Below are 21,534 nucleotides of genomic sequence, written 5' to 3'. Positions count from 1 at the left end.
AGAGGGCAGCCTGGCAGTCCCTTCTCCCTCCTCAGGGAAAAGCCCCCAAGAGCCACACACACGCTCCACGCGGCTCTTTAAAGGGAGCGCTGAGCAGAGCCTCCCACCTGCATTCGCTCCATAAGATGCACACACATTTCCCCTTACTTTTTAGGAGGGGGAAAGTGTGTCTTATGGAGCGAGAAATACGGTACTTTCCGGGCGGTCCTTCTGCAGGTTGGAGCGAACCCCTCCAGCCTGCCTGGACCAGTTTTAAAATTATCTTCCACCCCAGACATCTGCAGCCTGAGAGCATAAGAGCATCTGTGGCCCACCTGGGCCAGCATCCTGTTTTCACAGCAGCTGACCAGATGCCCCAAAGGGAAACCCCAAAACAGGATCCGGGTGCCTGAGCCCTCTCTCTCCCTTCCTGCCTTTCCCGGCAGCTGAGATTCAGGAGCACGGCTGCCTCCGATTCTGGAATCGGAGCAGGGCAGAGCCATCGTAGCTGGGAGCTGTTCATAGCCCTCTTCCATGAATTTGTCTAAAGGGGTGGGGAGAGACCCCAGAGTGCACACAAGACCCCTGGCTGCTGAACATGTTTCGAGTACTATAATTCTTTGTGATGGGTGACTTGCAATTGTGTGCATACAGTCCTAGAATTGGGACCACCAGGGCCATCTAGTCTGACCCCAGCAATGCAGGACTCTTTGTGACTTGTGTCAGGAGTCTTGTGTTCCACCAACTGAGCTATCTGGAAGCCTCTCAACTGGGCAGAAAGTCACCCAGGTAGTTGCCTCCTCCTGAGTCAGGCTGGCCAATGCAGTTCAGTATTGTTAACACAGGCAGGCAGCCGTGTCTCTCCTGGGTTATATTATAAATAATAATAATAATAATAATAATAATAATAATAATAATAATTTTATTATTTATACCCTGCCTATCTGGTTTCCCCAGCCACTCTGGGCGGCTTCCAGTGAAAGATTAAAAGTACATTAAAACGTCAAACCTTAAAAACTTCCCTAAACAGGGCTGCCTTCAGATCTTCTAAAAGTCAGATAGTTGTTTCTTTCCTTGACATCTGATGGGAGGGCGTTCCACAGGGCGGGCGCCACCACCGAGTAGGCCCTCTGCCTGGTTCCCTGTAATGTCACTTCTCGCAGGGAGGGAACTGCCAAAAGGTTCTCGGAACTGGACATTAGTGTCCGGGCAGAACGATGTGGGCGGAGACGTTCCTTCAGGTATACTTGGCCTTTGAGGCCGGTTTTAGGCCAGAGGCGTTTCCAGCCTTGCCTGGAGGTGCTATTGGAGATTGAGCCTTCTGCATGCAAGGCACGGGCTCTGCCGCTGAGATTACGGCCCTTCCCTGACTTCTGGATCGAGATGGGATGGCGTAGGTCAGTTAAGGAGGAGGTGTGTTCCATGGAGAAAGTTGCAGGTGAGCAAAGCCTCTGCTGGCATCCCTGGTGGGATGCTCTGAATTGGAATAGATGGACCAACATCAAGCAGTCAAGGTGTCTGTCTTCTAGGAAGACACACAGAACATATGCAGATCCACACAGTCTTCGTGATTTGTGTTACCTTGGTGCAGAACTATTTTTTTTTATCTGTGTCGTTAGCTCTGAATTTAGCTGGCACATTAATTATTTCCCCTTCTGTGACTGAGGAATGTGGCTTCTCGTCTCTTAAGGAACGAAAACGCAGGGGGCGAAGGATGCCAGTTACCACAAAGGCCGCCCGGCAGCCCCCCAGGACCAGGAGCTCTACGACGCAGAGATCGCCCGGAAGCTGCAAGAGGAGGAGCTGTTGGTGAGTGGGACAGATTTGGGATTCATCCCAGAGACACAGAGAGAGTGTTTGGGGGTGGAAGCGACTCTGAGTTTGGAGCACTGAGGATCATTCAGTAGCAACAAGCAGCGCTGGGTACCATTAAGTGTTTCAGCAGCACATGTTTCGCTGTGATGCAGCAGCAAAAAAAGCTAATGCAATTCTAGGCTGCATCAACAGAAATCTAGTGTCCAGATCAAGGGAAGTCATAGTCCCACTCTATTATGCCCTGGTCAGACCACACCTGGAATACTGGGTCCAGTTCTGGGCGCCACAATTTAAGAAGGATGTTAACAAGCAGGAAGGTGTGCAGATGAGGGTGACCAAGATGATCAAGAGTCTGGAAATAAAGCCATATGAGGAGAGGTTGAAGGATCTGGGTATGTTTAGCCTGGAAAGGAGAAGACTCCAGAAATGGTACGGTTGTTGTTGTTGAGCCATTTAGTCGTGTCCGCCTCTTCGTGACCCCCTGGACCAGAGCACGCCAGGCCCTCCTGTCTTCCACTGCCTCCCACAGTTTGGTCAAACTCATGCTGGTAGCTTCGAGAACACTGTCCAACCATCTCGTCCTCTGTCGTCTCCTTCTCCTTGCGCCCTCCATCTTTCCCAACATCAGGGTCTTTTCCAGGGAGTCTTCTCTTCTCAGGAGGTGGCCAAAGTCTTGGAGCCTCAGCTTCAGGATCTGTCCTTCCAGTGAGCACTCAGGGCTGATTTCCTTCAGAATAGAGAGGTTTGATCTTCTTGAAGTCCATGGGACTCTCAAGAGTCTCCTCCAGCGCCATAGCCTCCTTCAAATATCTAAACAGCTGTCCTATGGAAGGTGGAGCAAGCTTATTTTCTGCTGCTCCGGAGGGTAGCCACCTAGTCCAACCCCTGCAATGCCGGACTCACAGCTAAACCATCCCTGACTGGCCAACTTCTGTTTAGAAACCTCCAGTAAATCCTAAAAGGCTTCAGCTGGAAAGAATTGCTTCTGACCAACCATGCCTGGGTTTCTTGTTTCACGAAAGCTCTTGTTTTTCCTCTTGTCTCCTCTTCAGGCCAGCCACGTGGACAAGAGAGCAGCGCAGGTCGCCCAGGATGAGGTAAGCATTTGCATATGCAAATAAGGGAATGGGGAGTGTCTGCCTTTGGAGCTGAGAGGCAACTGGCTTTCTGAGATCTTGCTTCTTAGTGGAGCTCTGACTCCAGACTCTTTCCCCCTCCTTTCCCTTCTTTGTGTTCAAGCTCAGGCTTGCAAATATCTCTGCGGAGGGAGCCTACCAACAGCTCTCCCCTTTGCTTCCTGCCATTGGCTGCCTCTCTGCACCGCCCCCCCCCCCAAAAAAAAGCTGGCCTCGCTCAGAGCCAGACCCAAACCCACCTGTTGTGGTGCTAGGATACTGTTTGTTGACCTGCCGCCTTTCAGCCAAAAGGCTCTCTGGAGTAAATATGCATGTCGATACAAAATGATGTGAATGATGAGAATTGAACAGGGATGCAAAAGCGAGCAGTGAAAGAGATGAAAGCATTTTTGAGGAAAGCTTTTCTGCAGGAGGGGAGAGCGCAGTGGGGCTCAGGTCCTGCTTGTGGGATTTCCTTGTGGGAGTCTGGTCGGCCACTGTGAGGAGGAGCCCAGCTGCCTGGCCTCTTCTTAGCTCCTTGGGATTCCTAAATGGAGCCATGGACAAAACCAGCCGACCTTAATCATGGTTGAGAACAAGAGCGGGAGAAGGCTCTTCCACTCGCATCCTGCTGGAGGGTTTCGGCCCCTGTGAGGATGCTGGTCTAGGTGGGTCCCTCGTGGGCCTAATCCAGCTGCTGAGCTCCTTGTAACATTCTTTATATATATACATTTTTGTTGTTGTTTAGTCATTTAGTCATGTCCGACTCTTTGTGACCCCCTGGACCAGAGCACGCCAGGCACTCCTGTCTTCCACTGCCTCCCTCATGCTGGTAGCTTCGAGAACACTGTCCCACCATCTCGTCCTCTGTCGTCCCCTTCTCCTTGTGCCCTCCATCTTTCCCAACATCAGGGTCTTTTCCAGGGAGTCTTCTCTTCTCATGAGGTGGCCAAAGTATTGGAGCCTCAGCCTCAGGATCTGTCCTTCCAGTGAGCGCTCAGGGCTGATTTCCTTCAGAATGGAGAGGTTGGATCTTCTTGCAGTCCATGGGACTCTCAAGAGTCTCCTCCAGCACCAGAATTCAAAAGCATCCCTTCTCCGGCGATCAGCCTTCTTTATGGTCCAGCTCTCACTTCCATACATCACTACTGGGAAAACCATAGCTTTAACTATACAGACCTTTGTCGGCAAGGCGATGTCTCTGCGTTTTAAGATGCTGTCTAGGTTTGTCATTGCTTTCCTCCCAAGAAGCAGGTGCCTTTTAATTTCGTGACTGCTGTCACCATCTGCGGTGATCATGGAGCCCAAGAAAGTAAAATCTCTCACTGCCTCCATTTCTTCCCCTTCTATTTGCCAGGAGGTGATGGGACCAGTGGCCATGATCTTTGTTTTTTTGATGTTGAGCTTCAAACCATATTTTGCACGCTCCTCTTTCACCCTCATTAAAAGGTTCCTTAATTCTGCCTCACTTTTTGCCATCAAGGTTGTGTCATCTGCATAGTATTAGGTTTTTTTTAAACATATCATTTTCAACAGTAATTAAACATACTTTTACATCTTATTCAAATTTTCGACTTCCATCAATCCTGTTTGAAAATTTCCCAATCTAATCTTTTAGTATGCATTTCTTATTTCCCCTATTACATTTAAAACTCATAACCAATATCTCTATCTTTTTCTACTTGGTAACACTTTGTATATTTCTCCTCACAAAACTTCTACACTAGTCCTACTAGTGTAATTTGTTGATTACAGTTGCTCTTCAAATAGTTCATATGCTTCTTCCAATCTTCTTTAAATCTCTGGTCCCGCAGGTTTCGAATCCTTCCTGTCATTTTGTCCAATTCTGCATAGTCCATTAATTTCGTCTGCCATTCTTCTTTTGTCGGAATTTCTTCTTGTTTCCATTTCTGGGCTAACAATACTCTTGCCGCAGTTGTTGCATATAAAAAACGATTTAACATCTTGCCTATTAATGTCCTGACCTATAATACCAAGTAAAACTGCTTCTGGTATTTGAAAAAAAGGAATATTTCAACATCTTTTTCATCTCATTATATATCATTTCCCACGAGTTCTTTACTTTTTTTACATTCCCACCACATATGATAAAATGTTCCTTTTTTTCCTTTACATTTCCAACATTTATTATTTGTCTTATATATTTTAGCTAATTTCACTGGTGTAATATACCATTTATACATCATTTTCATCATGTTGTCTTTCAAAGCATCCTTGTAACGTTCTTATCCTGCTGTTTCTGCTAGGAAATAGCTCGCCTGTTGCTGGCGGAGGAGAAGAAGGCTTATAAGAAAGCCAAGGAACGGGGAAAGTCTTCTCTGGAGAAGAAGAGGCAAGACCCAGACTGGAAGGTGGGTGATGCGTCTGGAGTTGACTTTGTCTCTCTTTGCCGGGCGAAGCTCTCCTACGATGATTGATTTAATCTGCCCAGGGCAACCCAAAGCGACTTACAACTAAACCAATAGACAGCAAACCCGCACAGGTACATTAAAACCAAGAGGAAAGAGAAATCCATTAAAAGCATCCCCAAGGCCAAAGGAATTACAGTGGTACCTTGGTTCTCAAACTTAATCCGTTCCGGAAGTCCGTTCCAAAACCAAAGCGTTCCAAAACCAAGGCGCACTGCTTTCCCATAGAAAGTCATGCAAAATGGATTAATCCGTTCCAGACGTTTGAAAACAACCCCTAAAACAGCAATTTAACATGAATTTTACTATCTAATGAGACAATTGAGCCATAAAATGAAAGCAATAAGCAATGTACTGCAGTCACCATGGGGTCACTAAGTGTCGGACACGACTAAATGACTAAACAACAAGAAGCAGTCACACAAGCAATCCGTCAGTAGCTGAACTGGGTTCCACACAGTCACAAAAACAAAACAAAAAGTGCAGCAAAAATGCAACATAAATAGCAAAAACAGACAGACCTCAGCGTAACACTCAAATCGGAAGCGTAACACTCAAAACGGAGCACATTCAGCTTCTGAAAAAAGTTCACAAACTGGAACACTGACTTCCGGGGTTGCAGTGTTTGGGTTCCAAGGCATTTGAGAACCAAGGTGCCACTGCAGTCTGATCCTTTTTTAAAGGCTTCCCAGTTGGTGGCCCTTGCTGGCTCCTGGGGCAGGGAGTTCCACAGGTTAACTCTGCGCCACGTGAAGGAGGACTTTATTTTGTCGTGTTCCGGTCTGAGCTGACCGCCCTCCTCTCCCTCTTCTCCCCAGCACGACTCACACGAATCGGTGCGCCCGAGGTCGAGGGAAGGTCACGAAGGTCACCGCTCCAGAAGCGACAAGCCAACCAGGTGAGAGGGATCCCCGATCCAGGAGTGGAGGTGGGGAAGCCTCACCTGGTCAAATGACCGCGGTTGTAAGGAGGGCACGGTGGCAGTGTGATGCCAGGATGCATTTTTTGGTTTGTGTCTCCATCTCCATCTCTCTCTCTCTCTTTTTTTTTGTATATAATTTTTATTAATTTTCCAATAAAAACAAATTTATAACACAATTAAACATTAAGAATTCATCACACATCTTTTTTCTTTTAGACTTCCATCAACATGTCTGATAATTTTCCGTAGTTATTACATATCTTCACATTTCTTCATTTATATTGCACTATGTATATCTTATCTTACCATATTATTTAAACAATATTTCTACCAAACCTTCTTACGGAGCTTCTTGGAAACTTACAAACGTTATATCATTATCACAAATATTTTTAATATATTCTGTAAATTTATTCCAGTCCTCAGTGAATCTTTGGTCCCGTCGGTTGTGAATCCTCCCTGTTAATCTGTCCAGTTCTTAATTTAATTAATTTCGTTCTCCATTCTTCATTCATGGGCATTTCTTCTTGTTTCCATTTCTGGGCCACCAGAGTTCTAGCTGCTGTTACTGCATACAAAAATATTTTCTGACCCTTTTTATCTCACCACCTAAAATTCCTAATAGGAATACTTTTGGTTTTTTAACAAATGTATATTTCAATACTTTCTTTCATCTCCATCTCTTTAAGGCAGGCTTCCTCAACCTCGGCCCTCCAGATGTTTGGGACTACAACTCCCATCATCCCTAGCTAACAGGACCAGTGGTCAGGGATGAAGGGAATTGTAGTCCCAAACATCTGGAGGGCCAAGTTTGGCCATGCCTGCTTTAAGGGGTTGGACTTCATAGTTTTGTGATTCAATTATCTATCTCCCTGCACATAGAAAACTAGTAATTATAATAATAATAATTTATTATTTATACCCTGCCCATCTGGCTGAGTTTCCCCAGCCACTCTGGGCCGCTTCCAATCAAGTGCTAAAAACAATACAGCATTAAATATTAAAAACTTCCCTAAACAGAAACTGCCTTCAGAAGTCTTTTAAAGATAGGATAGCTGCTTATTTCCTTGACATCTGAAGGGAGGGCGTTCCACAGGGCGGGCGCCACCACCGAGAAGGCCCTCTGCCTGGTTCCCTGTAGCTTTGCTTCTCGCAATGAGGGAACCGCCAGAAGGCCCTCAGCGCTGGATCTCAGTGTCCGGGCTGAACGATGGGAGTGGAGACGCTCCTTCAGGTATACTGGGCTGAGGCCGTTTAGGGCTTTCAAGGTCAGCATCAACACTTTGAATTGTGCTTGGAAACGTACTGGGAGCCAATGTAGGTGTTTCAAGTTATGTGGTCTCGGTGGCCGCTCCCAGTCACCAGACTAACTGCCACATTCTGGATTAATTGTAGTTTCCGGGTCACCTTCAAAGGTAGCCCCACGTAGAGCACATGGCAGTAGTCCAAGCGGGAGATAACTAGAGCATGCACCACTCTGGCAAGACAGTCCGCGGGCAGGTAGGGTCTCATCCTGCGTACCAGGTGGAGCTGGTAGGCAGCCGCCCTGGACGCAGAATTGACCTGCGCCTCCATGGACAGCTGTGAGTCCAAAATGACTTCCAGGCTGCGAACCTGGTCCTTCTGGGGCACAGTTGCCCCATTCAGGACCAGGGAGTCCTCCATACCCGCCCGCCCCCTGCCCCCCAAAAACAGTACTTCTGTCTTGTCAGGATTCAATCTCAATCTGTTAGCCACCATCCATCCTCCAACCACCTCCAGGCACTCACACAGGACCTTCACCGCCTTAGCTGGTTCTGATTTGAAAGTATGTTGGATAGAAGGGAGTCACCTTCTCCCTGGCACCTAGCTTTCTAAGTGCAGGGAGGAAGGTTGAGCCAGACGAGATTCTACCTGCAGCGCACGTCACATGGCGGGCAGCTCACCTCAGCAAAAACTTGCCCTGCTTCCCTCTCAAGCTATACAACCAGATTGCCAGCAGCTCACAATATTGTGTCGTGCTCAACCGCTGGCGCTTCGTTGGCATCGTGTGAATGTTTCGCAGCGGGTGCAGAGTGCTTTCTGTGTGCGGGGTTAGGTCCCATTTTACAGAAAGAGGGACTGAGGCTGAAATTGATTTTTAACAGACGGCGGCGCAGTCCTGTTTGCTTCATAAAATTTACACGCCGCTTGATTGTAAAGGGTGGGGGGAGCGGAGAACCTTGAAGCAGTTGACGAAGAGAATAAATCAGTAAGATGACCCGCAAAAAACAAGTACCGTATTTTTCGCTCTATAGGACACACCGGTTTCCCCCACCGCCAGCCCCAAAGAGCAGGTCGGGGAACAGCGCTAAGGCTGCGCGCAGCCTTGCCGCTGCCCCCCGAGCTTGTGGGGCTGGGGGGGGGAAGCGCTGCTTTCCCCCACCGCCAGCCTCAAAGATCCCTGAAGCTTTTGGAGCGCAGCGCAAGTTCTGCTTTGGAGGCTCCAAAGGCACCCCGCTGCCCTGCAGAGGCTTTGCACAGGTAACCCCAAGCTAGAACAGCGAGACGCAGCGCTGGCTTTGGCCTTAGCCGCGCAGCCTGCATTCGCTCTATAGGACGCACACACATTTCCCCTTAATTTTTGGAGGGGGGAAAGTGCGTCCTATAGAGTGAAAAATACGATACTTAAAACACTAAAAAAAGTGGTTGGGAGGGGGAGAACCACCTGTAAGCGGACCCTTTGGGGAAAAGGCTTTGCAGCGTCAACCTTTTGGGAACAGGCCGGCCGACAGATCCTTTTTCCAAACCGTTTCCCTTCTCTCTTTGCCAGGCCTCCTCCTCCACCCTCTGAGGATCTGGACCACCTTTGTAACCTTACAAGCCAGCAGAACTTGGCGCATCAAACACCCAGACCAGAGCCTTCTCATAAAGGTGAGGGGGGCAGCGCCCCCACCCACTCGGGGGAAGAGCGGCACTCCTTTTCAGTCTCCAACTTGATTATTTTTGGGGTGCTGTTTGCCCATCTAGATTGAGCATCTGATACCCTTTCAGACGTGTTGTGGGGGAGGCTGTGGGTGATTGACATGTTTCTCTTCCTGTTTTTATTGTGTATTTTTGTTGGGGGTGGGGCAGGTTTCTTGTATGCTGTGAACAGCCCTGAGATCTACGGATGAAGGGCAGTAGACAAATTTAATTAATCAAAATAATAGTCCAGCATCCTGTGACTCACCTGATGCCCGAATGGGAAACCAGGAAGCAGAACAGAAACAAAGGAGCACACTCCTCCTGACAGGCAGAATTTTATTTTATTTTATTTTATTTTTTCCAACAACTGGAATCCAGATGTATTGCTGGCCTCTGACTATAATACTGTGATGTTGAATTCCTTGCTTTATACTTGATGTTGCAAACGTACTTTTAAAATTTGCAGAATACAGAACATTCTTAGACTTTTTTTTTTAAAAAAAAAATTATTATATTTATTAGTTTTCCATTAAAAACATCGAATTAATATCAAATCCAATCATAATCCAAATCAAGGGGGAAAAAACCAAATTACAATCCAAATTATTAAATTTGGAATGGACTTCTGGACCTTCAAGGTTCAGAACTATTCTTAGGCTTTTGATCCAGTCTGAGAATCTGCCAACTATATTGCTGCTACAGCATAATCACAAGCCATACCTTCCATCATTCCACATTGTTCTGTGAACTGCCCTGAGACCACCAGGTGTAGGGCGGTTTAATAATAATAATAATAATAATAATAAAAAATCCTGACTAGTCGTCTTATATACAATTATATACAATTATATACCATTATATACAATTTTTTAATACCTAGAAAGAAAATGAAACAAAAAAAGAGAACAAAGAGAAAAAACAAAAACAAATACCCCCCCCCCAAATCATATACATACCAACACACTAGACTTCCTGTCTTTCCCGTTGTATATTCCTTTTTTACAAATGAACGTACTCTTACTATTGTATGTTTCTTTACATATTATCTAATACATTCCTATATCAATATGTGCTCTTAGTCTTATTTCTCAACTCAGTCTCACTCCAACGTCAATCAAATGCTAGCATAGATAGCAAACCTTTACTGTATTTTTGAATGTATGTTTTATATCTATCCCACTTTTCCATAAATTTTTGTTTTGAATTGCCTGTCAGGGTATTTGTTAACTGTGCCCTTCAGCAAATTCTTGTAGCTGCAAGCTGCAAAATTTAAATTTGAAGTGCCGGCCTCTCGAGAAGCCTCTGCCACGGGCCATCTCACCCGCAAGCGGGAAAGGGAAATGAGATTCGAGAGCTCTGTGGTCTTTTAAACAGGAAGGACTGATTTAAACTTGCCGATACGCTTACCTAATTTATTTATAGAAATATTTATATACTGCTGTTTCATACAGATATCCAAGCAGTTTTAATACAAAGGTACAGAAGGGAAGCCACGCAAAAAGTTAAAAATGGACCCCAGTTAATTTAGATGTAAGACGTTTTAAGAACTGCAACATGTTCCTGCATTCTTTTTTAAAACATGTTGATATACGGCACTAAAATAACAGCATCTTTGTTTTCCACCAGAGCTGAAAGGTTTGTTGCTCTTCTCAAGACAGCGAGGGGACTGAAAGCAAGCTAATATTTCTCTTTCTTTCATTTGCAGGTTACCACTATAAGCAGTAGGAAGAACGAGGCAATTTTTTTTTGCTGATACTGACTCTCTTCTGTAGCAAACTTTGCTGGAATCCTTCCTGGAGATCTCCTGGGTTCCTTCCTGCCTCCAAGGATCTCCCGGGGGAATGGCCTCCTTCCTGAGCATCGTGACGTCCACAAGCAGTGCCTCTTCTCCAGTCCGTTGAGTTTCTCCCTTGGCGATCTCCCTCCGGTCTCCTGGGCAGGGCAGTTAAATCTGGCTTTTGTGGGTTCAGCTTTTTCACAGCCCACCTCTCCCGTCGCGCATTTTGGTTTTGGGATCACGTAGCGCCATCTTCCGGCCGCCACTGCCCAGCGGGGATCTCGTGGGGCTGGGAAGAGGGCAGCCGAAACAAGCCCAGGGTCGTAGGGTTGAGAGGGATCTCCAGAGGTCATCCAGCCCAACCCGCTCCAATGCAGGAACCACAGCTTTAAAAAATCCCTGACAGTGGGCCGTCCAACCTCTCCTTAGAAACCTCCCGTGAAGGAAAGCCCGCTACCTTCATGATAAACGGAACAGGGGAGACCCCCCAGCGAGGAAAAGCGATGGTGTTTCGGACTCTTTTAATGGGGGGAAAGTGTGATGGAGATTTCCCCTCCTTTGCGGAGACCGTGGGGACAAAGAGCTTTCCCCCTCCTCTCTCGTAATTCTAGAACCCAAACGCCTCTGACTGAAATTTGGGAGATTTCAGGGCAGACAAAGAGGAAGCGGTTACAATGGTACCTTGGTTCTTGAACTCCATCCGTTCCGGAAGTCCATTCAGCTTCCAAAACCAAGGCATGGCTTCTGATTGGCTCTGGAAACAATGCCAACACCCGAAACGGACATTCAGCTTCCAAAAAAAATGTTCGCTAACTGGAACACTTACTTCTGGGTTTGCAAGGTTCGGGAGCCGATTTGTCCGTCAGCTAAGCCGTTCTGGAACCAAGGTAGCGCTGTATTCACGCAGCACGAATTTAAAACAGAGCATCGGCTCTCCCAGTATCTAGCAGTGGCCACGAACTTAGATGGCTTTCAAAGAGGGGTCGACATAACGCAGGAGATGCTCTGAGTACCGTATTTTTCGCTCCATAAGACACACCTTTTTCCTCCTAAAAGCTAAGGGGAAATGTGAGTGTGTGTTATGGAGCGAATGGCGCTGCGCAGAGAGGGAGAGCTGCGCAACGCCCGCTCAGCTTCCCCCTCTTTGCTGAAGGGGCGCTGCGCAGCTCTCCTTCTCTGTGCAGCGCCTCTCCTGCGAAGGAGAGGCACTGCGCAGAGAGGGAGAACTGCGCAGCGCCCCTTCAGCGACACGCCTGTCCTGCGAAACTGGAGAAGGAACAGAAGGGTCTCCTCCTTCTGCAGCTTCGCAGGAGAGGCGCTGCGCACAGAGGGAGAACTGCGCAGTCCTTCAGCGGCGCACCTGTCCTGGCTTCTGCCTTAGCCGTGCGCAGCCCCTTTGGGCAGGGGGAGCCTTCATCCCTCTGCCCTGAAGAGGCTTGGCGCGGTTATCCCAGAAGCCAGAACAGCCACACGGTATCCCAGAAGCCAGGTCCCTCTTGCTGTTCTGGCTTCTGGGATTCAGAATAATTTTTTCTTGTTTTCCTCCTCCCAAAACTAGGTGCGCCTTATGGTCCGGTGCGCCTTATGAAGCAAAAAATACGGTACCTTTTGCTGGGAATTGCAGATTTGAAGAGGGCCGCAGCACTCCTGGCTGGCTTGCAGGCTGCGCATAGATGTGCAGCTGGCTGGCCAGTGTGAGAAGACGATGCTGGATTGGGGGGCGGGGACCCCCCTTGGCCTGATCCAGCGGAGATGCTCTTGCATCCTTGTTGCCTCCTGCAGTTCACAAGACTGCCATTTGCAAATCGTTAGCGCGAATGCAAACAGGAGACAAAAATGGTGAATTCCACCTTCTAGGTGGAAGCGTCACATGGATTTGAGAAGATGAGAAGGTGGTGTCGATGGTCTTTTTAAAAGCCGCACAATTGTGATATTGAAGGCAGCTTTACTCAGGCATAGCAAAAGGGCAGTCTCTTGGTGTATAAATTTCACCGGCTTCTAGAGACGCGTTCTCTCACCTTAACTTCACACGTGCATAGAAATTGAGTTATCTCAGGCGAGCTCCAGGCTGAGTTTTTCCCGCACAAATGTTCTCGACATATTCTGAATGAGATACAACTGCAGAACATACTTTCGGCATTGCCCCATTTCTTCTGAAACGCCTAACAGGTTAGCAACTGGCCTTAGACTTGCTTTCCTCTTAATTTGTCTAGTAGCACTAAGTTTGTTCTGGGTATAAGTTTTTGTATGCATGCACCGGAAAGCTTATACGCAGAACAAACTTAGTTGGTCTCTAAGGTGCTACTGGACAATTTTTTGATTTATTTTGACTGCGTGAGACCAACACGGCTACCTACCTGAACCCTCTACACCCTGGAAAAACCCCTCTAAAGGAATGGCTCTCCTCTCCTTACCAAACTTGCGTCCCAGCCTAGATTTCACTGCCCTGCCCTCCCCTCCTGATCTTTTAGGCTTGATTCCCCTTTTTGGTCAGAAAGTGTTAACTCTCCCTTGCAGCAAATGGACCGACACACACATTGGGACTTTCCGTTCTCCATCTCCCACTGTGCCATGTCCAATGGTCTGGTCGTTGGTTTTTTTAATATATGGTTTATTTTTATATGACATAGAATAGTCAACGGTTGTTGGTTGGTTGATTTTTTTTTTTACTGATGAAGCTGCCACTTCCCAATTCTCCCGTGTTGCTGCATCCCATCAAAACCTTGTATTTATTATTGCTCGGCATTGAAGGATGCTGTTTCAGGTGCCAAAAGCTTGCCTGTCTACTCACACACAACTGGGGGTCTCTTCCTCCGTTGCTACGTCTTGTCAGCCGCTCCCATGAAGCATCTTTGGGGGGTCTTTTCTCCATTTCCCCTGCGGGGTGCGCAGAGGCCATGAGTCTGTTGACGCTCAGCAAAGGGAAAGGAAATGGAGAGGTGCTTAAACGCTCTGGATGTTTCCCCCCTGATTGGACACTGGGCAGGGAGAAAGTGTCTTCCTCTTGCCCTCTGTCCCCAGATTACTTGCTGGTGCCTCCACCCCCCAAACATGTGGGGAAACTTTGGGGAGGTCCTGTCAAAGACTAGGTTTGGGGGCCAAGACTTTCTTCTTAAGGGCACAGACATACACTCAACGCATTTGGGTTCTTGCAAGGGTGAGCGCAGACAATGGGGTCCTTCGTGCAGGAGTTTTTTTTCCTGAGGAAGCCTCTTTGAATTTGGCACTGTTCCCTACCCTCTGCTCCTTTCTGCGCAGGAGTTCTTCCCGGTCGGTTGCTCCAAAATGGTTTCCCCTGGCATGCAGGTGAAACTGGTTTGTCCAAAGGGATGCTCATCATCTAGTACAGGGGTTCCCCAGCCTTTGGGGCCACAGCCTCCTTTGTTCCATAAACTCATCCCCGGTGCCCTCAAACCCTATTCAAAAGCCTTATTCAGAATAATGCTTTGCACCACCCACTAAAGAAGGTAATTCAAGTTCAAAACAGTAGCAATTGCACATTTATTAAGACGTGGGTGGCACTGTGGGTTAAACCACAGAGCCTAGGACTTGCTGATCAGAAGGTTGGCGGTTCAAATCCCCGCGATGGGGTGAGCTCCCGTTGCTCGGTCCCTGCTCCTGCCAACCTAGCAGTTCGAAAGCACGTCAAAGTGCAAGTGGATAAATAGGTACCAGTCCGGCGGGAAGGTAAACGGCGTTTTCATGTGCTGCTCTGGTTCGCCAGAAGCGGCTTAGTCATGCTGGCCACATGACCCGGAAGCAGTACACCGGCTCCCTTGGCCAATAAAGCGAGATGAGCGCCGCAACCTCAGAGTCGGCCACGACAGGACCTAATGGTCAGGGGTCCTTTTACCTTTACCTTTTAACTCATATCTCCTCTCAAGTCTCCTCTTTTCCAGGCTAAACATACCCAGCTCCTTCAACCGCTCCTCATCAGGCTTAGTTTCCTTGATCATCTTGGTCTTCTGCCCACTTTCCAGCTTGTCAACATCCTCCTTAATTTGTGGTGCCCAGAATTGGACACAGCATTCCAGGAGTTTGCCTGACCAAGGCGGAATAGAGTGGTACTCTGATTTCCCTTGATCTGTGGGCAGTAGACTTCTGCGGATGCTTCCTAGAAGAGCATTAGCTTTTTTGGCTGCTGGATCAGACGCCACAGTGGGCCGGAGTGTGTGCGCACGCACGCAAGCGCAAATGCTATTTCCGGCGCTCCTTCCGGTGCAGAGGAGGCGTGTGCAGCTTCCCATTGGCTGGGGGCTGCGGGGGTCCCTGAGTGGGCAGTGGGGGTCCATGGGCCGCTTGTGGCCCATGGGCCTTAGGTTCCCGACCCCTGTCCTACCCACTCCTGGGAGGAAAGGCCTAGAAAGGAAAGTGCCCTTTGCAAAGGCTGCCCCCTTTGTAAATGCCATCCATGGGTCTCCCTGGGCACATCCCAGGTCTCCCTGCCAAGGTGAGCTTCCCTGGCTGCAGCTCGCAACGAGAGCCGGCACCGCTAGGCCTGGGGTTCCCAGGGAGGCATGATTTGTAGCATTGGGGCGCTTAGCTGAGATTGTAGCGCCTCTCCGCCCACCCCTCAGGGAACTTTGCACACAGCTGGGGAGCCGGACCCTTTCGCCTTGGGGTGCTGGTTCCTGGTCTCCGTGGCTGATCCCCCTTCAAGATATGTGGAGCACAGGGGGAGGCATTATGGACACCTGAACCTCAGGAGCAGCTTCTGCTGCAAAGTGCCTCCTGGCCCACTTTGGTTGGAGGCAACCCCCACCTTTCACACTTAAAAGCACAAAGTTCCATGTCACACACACACAAACCTGCCACTTACATTACTTCTGCCTGAAGACAAGAGCCCCCCCCCCCCCAGTTAGCAAGCAATACCGCTGCCCGTTCCCTCCCCAGCATTACATGTAGGGCGGCTTGCGGCTTGCCCCTTCTGCAGCTCCCGGGTGAAATCGACACACACATTAAAAACGCTGTGAAAATGCTTTGTTTTAAAAACGCATTGAATTTTGCCTAGCTCTCTTTCGCCACCTAGTGCCACATTTGTATATTGCACTTTACAACACCTTTGAAGCATTTTATTTGTAGCTGAGTCCCCGGACAGGGAGTTCTCCCTCGGTGCCTCCTTCCGCGTTTCCGTACTGTAGTACCTGTCCCCAAACTACCTTCTTTGGCAGAGGAATAACCAGCAGCTGCTTCTCTTTAGCCGCCATTCTCCAATGTAGCATGTGGAGGTTTGGCTTTGGAGATTCACAGCTTGAGCCCACCCTGTCCCATTCCTTTCCAGGAGCTATAAGGTTTCTCGCCCCTAAAGTTGCTTCCACGCTGGGACTTTCTGGCCCGGCTGAGGCTTCCCTTTCCCCCCAGTCAGCCGGAAGAGAAATTCATAGGGTGACTTCTCAGTGCACTTAAAAGAACACTTTCTCTTCCCCTCAATTAACAGCCCTTTACTCTGCAAAGCTCTGACTACTTCACGCAACTATTTAATTTGTTGTTCCTGCTCCTTCAGGCAGGGAGGGTTTTATTACTGGTTTCCCCTTTGCACACTCTTCCAACGTCGGATGCCAGCAAACCGACCTTTTCAGGCTGCAACTGAGCAATCCCACAAAAAATTGAGTGTGCAAAGTCTTGGGGGGGGGGGGGGGCTTTACCGCTAGGGTAGAACCAGCCTCTAGCATCAGCAGCTAGGCTTCTAAACGGCACACTTAACAAGACAGCCCCCTCTGCAATAATCTGGCTTGGCTTTGTTTTGCGGTTCAGCCTGTCCTACTGCCCAGGTTGTATTGCCTGCTTTTGGCATCCTGGATTCTGAATGTAAAGGGGGGGGAGAGACCACCTCCTGCCCCCCTACATCTGTTGCGCCCGTCTCTCTTTCCTAATAGATTTGTAAATTTATTGTTTTCTTTCAAAGCAGGGTTTGAGAAGTCAAATCGGAAATTTTCCGGGGACAGAGGAGGGCAAAATGGAATAATTTGGGAGGTGGTTTAATACACACTCTGAAGGGATCTGGCGTTTTAGAAGACTGTGCAAAGCTGGAGAGTTCCTGTGCATCAGGTTTTTGAAGTGCTGATTAAGAGATCTAGATCTCTCCAACAGATTTTGTCAAGGCAGTGAGTTGTCTTCCCGATTCCCCCACAATTGCTGTGTTTTGCTTGGCAATGTAATGTGCGACTGTACCTTTCGTTTTGAATTAAAATCTTGATACTTCATAAATGTCCAAACCGATACTGCACAGTGCCCGTAACCCAGAGGCGTGCCTGTGCAAGACATCTGGATGTACAATGAGCCATTTTGCCTTTAAAAAATGTTTTATATATATATATATATATATAATTTTTTTCCCCAGCTTGGGTGGGGGAGCCGCTGGAGAGAAAATGGCTTGGTGTGTCTCTCTGCTCTCTGACCCAATGCCCACTGCTACAATTATTGCTCTTAAATGTAAAGTCCGTTTGCAAAGTTGTGGAAGGTGTGGTGAGTTTAGGCCAAAGGGAGAAGCACACACTGAAGTCGGTGGGGGTTGTTGCATTGTGTACAGAAACACCCCCACCCGCCCCTAACACACTTGGGTAGCTGAAGGTCAAGCACAAGGACTTTCTCAAGATTCTGCATGGTCCAAAGTTCATATGCGTGACGAAGAAACCAGCATGTGCCTAAAGCAACGGAGCCCGATAAACGGGTTTTTTTTGTTTGACACCGTACTTCCGATGCAGATTTCCATGGGCTTCCAGGGTTGTCTGAATGAAGCCTTTCCAGTTCAGCCAAGCACCTTTGCGTTCCTTCCCCATTTCTTTCTATTTTCAGTCGAAAACTGTTGTTCTCCATAGTTTGCTTTCTGTGCGAGGCCCTCGCAGACTCCTGGCCTCTGCTCTCCTCCTTTGCCATTGCACAGACGATGCATCGACGTTCTTCCAATCTGTTAGAAGTAGCAAAAACCAGCCTTTCCCAGCCTGGCTGCCTTTCAGAGGTTTTGTGCTACAGTTCCCGTCAGCCTCTGTAGCCACACTGGGAGTTGCCGTCCAAAACACCTGGGAGCGCATCAGGCTGGCGGAAGTTGTGCTGGACTTCGTATCTTCACTGTTCTCTGCTGAGAGACTGGAAAGAGCGCTGTAATGCTGGGGCAGGATTTGAGGCTGTGTTTTCCTTTGGAGATGGCAATGTTGGAATAAATAAAAGGATTGGCATTTATCTGCAGTGTGTGTGTGCATGTGTTGCTGTGGCTCTGTCATTGGCAAGTGAGTCCATTCACCGCCGTGCATTTTCCACTCTTCAAGAACATGCGAAGGATGTGTGTGTGTGTGTGTGTGTGTACACACACACATTTTTATTCATTTTTAACATATCAGTTCCAACAGTTATACAACATCTTCTCATCTCGTACAATATTTTAGACTTCCGTCAACAGCTCTGATGATTTTCCGTTCTTTAGCACTTATTCTGCATTTCTTAATTTCTATATTACATTTAATTGTCCTTAACTATAGTTCTCTTCATAGCCTTTCTTGCAATGTTTCAAACAATCCACCTTGCAGAACTTCTTGCAGTCCTACTAGCGTAATCTGTTCATCACAGTTACTTTCCAAATAGTTCATATATTTACTCCGGTCTTCTAAGAATCTCTGATCCCACAGGTTTCGAATCCTTCCTGTTAATTGTCTAATTCTGCGTAGTCCATCAACTTCATCCTCCATTCTTCTTTCATCAGTAATTCTTCCTGCTTCCATGAACATGGGGAGGATGTTAACAAATGCCGGGCAGCCAAAGGGGTCTTTCCTCCTTAAAGACCCCACCTAGTGTTACAGTATGAGCTCATCGCAGCTGCAGACAGCCAGCTGGTTGACATCATGTGATACGGCTAGCTGTGGGAAAGAATCTTCCCGGAAGTTCACAGGCTGGAAAAGTCTTTGCGAAGAGTGCAATATGAGACCTTCCTCTTGCGTATGCACAGGAAGTCTCTCTTGTTTGCTGAAGTTTGAAGTGATCGGACATGTTTTCTGTAGTGCTGCAAAGTCAGAAATAAAACGATGTAAATAGACGTTTCTGGCTATCTCCTTTCCCTACCGGGGAGCAGGAGGGAGAGGGGGTGTGCATCTCCCACGCTGGGAGGTGTCGCCTATTGAGACCTAGCCTGGATCCTGCGGGGATTGCAGCCAGGGAGTTCACCGGAGACCAAGCCGGGAGCCTGGGAGAGTTGCCAGCTTGTTTTCCAATACCTAGGCCTAGAAGCAGCTTTTGGCTCCTGTCCTAGGGTGCATTCAGACATGGGGAACAGAATGCTTGTTTTCCGTATTATAGAATCAAGAGTTGGAGGGGACCCTAGGGGTCATCCAGTCCACCCCCTGCCATGCAGGAATCGCAGCTGAAGAATCCCTGACATTTGACCATCCAACCTCTGCTTAAAAACCTCCAAAGAATGAGAGTCCACCTCCTTCTGATGGAATTCATCCCAGTATCGAGTGGGTCTTGCCTTCAGAAAGTTCCTCCTCGTGTTTATGAGGAACAGCTAAGGGAGCTGGGCATGTTTAGCCTGGAGAAGAGGAGGTTAAGGGGTGATATGATAGCCATGTTCAAATATATAAAAGGATGTCACATAGAGGAGGGAGAAAGGTTGTTTTCTGCTGCTCCAGAGAAGCGGACACGGAGCAATGGATCCAAACTACAAGAAAGAAGATTCCACCTAAACATTAGGAAGAACTTCCTGACAGTAAGAGCTGTTCGACAGTGGAATTTGCTGCCAAGGAGTGTGGTGGAGTCTCCTTCTTTGGAGGTCTTTAAGCAGAGGCTTGACAACCATATGTCAGGAGTGCTCTGATGGTGTTTCCTGCTTGGCAGGGGGTTGGACTCGATGACCCTTGTGGTCTCTTCCAACTCTATGATTCTATGTTTAGCCAGAATCTCCTTCCTTCCCGTTTGAGTCCATTGGTTTGGAAGCAGCGGAAAACAGGCTGGCTCCATCTTCTATAGGAGAGGCCTTTAGATATCTGAATTTGGCTATCCTATCACTTCTCAGTCTTCTTTTCTCCTGGCTAGATATGCCCTCGACCATTCCTCATCAGGCGTGGTTCCTAGACCCTCCTAAAATGGTGGTGCCCAGAACTGGACACAGGACTCCAGGTGGGGTCTAGCCCAAAGAGAATAGAGCAATGCTATGACTTCCCTTGATTTGGACGCTAAGACTTGAAGTCATTTAGGGAAGGTGTCTTACAGTACACCAGATTCAGGTGGTCAGATCCAGGAAAGGTGACCTTTGTGAGCTGTGCAAAAGCACTTATGGACTCTGCTCCAAAACTGGGCTCCCAGGGATGAATGCAGAGTACACGCAACAGAATCTGAGCCGTCAAGGGGAACGACGCAACCCCAGACAAAATGGGCTGAATTCCCCCCTACCAGCCCCCCTCTGAGAACTCGGGGACATTCAGTGAAGCTGAGGACTTGGAAGATTCAGGACAGAATTGTTTTCAATGACTTCTTCACACAGTGCAGAGCTAAACTGTGGAACTCCCTGCCACAGGAGGCAGGGATGGCCACCAACTTGGATGGCTTGAAAAGAGGACTAGACTAACGAGGGAGAGGACTATTGATGGCTACTGGCCAGGATAGTTCTGCTCCGCCTGCACAGCCAGAGGAAGCAATGCTTCCAAATGCCAGTTGCTGGAGACCACAGGAGGAGAGAGGGCTCTTTTGTTCGAATCCTGCTTGCAGGTTCCCCTTGAGGCATCTGGTTGGCCACTGTGAGAGCAGGGGCAACCTTGCTTCCAGGAATATGTGCCACCATTCCAGCTGGATCTAGGCCCCAATGACACCCTTGAGAGTGCAGGCAGGCCGGCCATTCGGAGCGGGAGAAGCCAAGGACCCTGATGGATCAAGCCCACTGCTCAGCGTGACATTCTCAAAAAGGCAAAGCAAAATAAGTATATACGAGCTGCCACTAGGAGGCAACCAAGGCATCTTAAATCTCTGATTGTAGTGTCTTTTAGTTGCTCACTGCTATCAAGAGTGTTGATGGAAATTGGAAACAAATGCTCTACGAAGGCTGTAATCCATACAATAAAGAGGGATCGTGAGTTTGGAAACATGTTTGATGGAGGCCGCTCTTGGACTCCAGATGAGGTTCTGCTCTCAAAGGCTGGCAACTCGGTACAGACTTGGTCTTCTTTGGCGATCCCTTGTAGCCGAGTCAGATTGTCTTCCATGAACACGGTTTTAGCAATGAGTCCGTAAGTGACTGTGGAGGCCAATTCTGGATCCACATGTCCTTCTGCAGTGGGGACATAGGTTTCTGGGTGGGAGTTGATCACCTTTGACTGGGCTTAACTGTCCAGCGGTCCTTTACCTTTTACCTTTACCTACCTGCATGGGTCTAGCATGTCTGTCTTTGTCCCTTGCATTTTCACTTTCCATGCTTTGGCCACAGAGCCTAGGGCTTGCCGATCAGAAGGTTGGAGGTTCGAATCCCCGCAACGGGGTGAGCTCCCATTGCTCGGTCCCTGCTCCTGCCAACCTAGCAGTTTGAAAGCACGTCAAAGTGCAAGTAGATAAATAGGTACCACTCCGGCGGGAAGGTAAACGGGGTTTCCGTGC

General features: G+C 48.2%; 1 protein-coding gene and 1 long non-coding RNA gene across 3 annotated transcripts in view; both read left to right on the top strand.

Annotated features, from left to right (window-relative positions):
* Window positions 1–11,466, top strand: part of CCDC50 (coiled-coil domain containing 50) — a 48,624-nt gene extending 37,158 nt beyond the window's left edge. For both annotated transcript variants that reach the window (XM_083442234.1, XM_083442235.1), the window contains 6 exons: window positions 1,670–1,788; window positions 2,847–2,891; window positions 5,177–5,281; window positions 6,157–6,236; window positions 9,052–9,152; window positions 10,891–11,466. In XM_083442234.1, coding sequence (XP_083298360.1) covers window positions 1,670–1,788; window positions 2,847–2,891; window positions 5,177–5,281; window positions 6,157–6,236; window positions 9,052–9,152; window positions 10,891–10,910 — 470 coding nt within the window. In that variant the 3' untranslated portion in view covers window positions 10,911–11,466. The remainder of the gene's footprint in view (window positions 1–1,669; window positions 1,789–2,846; window positions 2,892–5,176; window positions 5,282–6,156; window positions 6,237–9,051; window positions 9,153–10,890) is intronic.
* Window positions 11,467–13,190: 1,724 nt separating this feature from the next.
* On the top strand, window positions 13,191–18,147 carry LOC310678511. Its single transcript, XR_014511797.1, has 2 exons — window positions 13,191–15,242; window positions 15,282–18,147. It is a non-coding gene; the product is annotated as an uncharacterized lncRNA (long non-coding RNA).
* Window positions 18,148–21,534: the final 3,387 nt, after the last annotated feature.

The sequence above is a fragment of the Podarcis tiliguerta genome (genome assembly GCF_965153285.1).
Source record: "Podarcis tiliguerta genome assembly, chromosome: 5".
Classification (NCBI taxonomy): Eukaryota; Metazoa; Chordata; class Lepidosauria; order Squamata; family Lacertidae; genus Podarcis; species Podarcis tiliguerta.
This window is presented reverse-complemented; position numbering and strand designations above follow the sequence as displayed.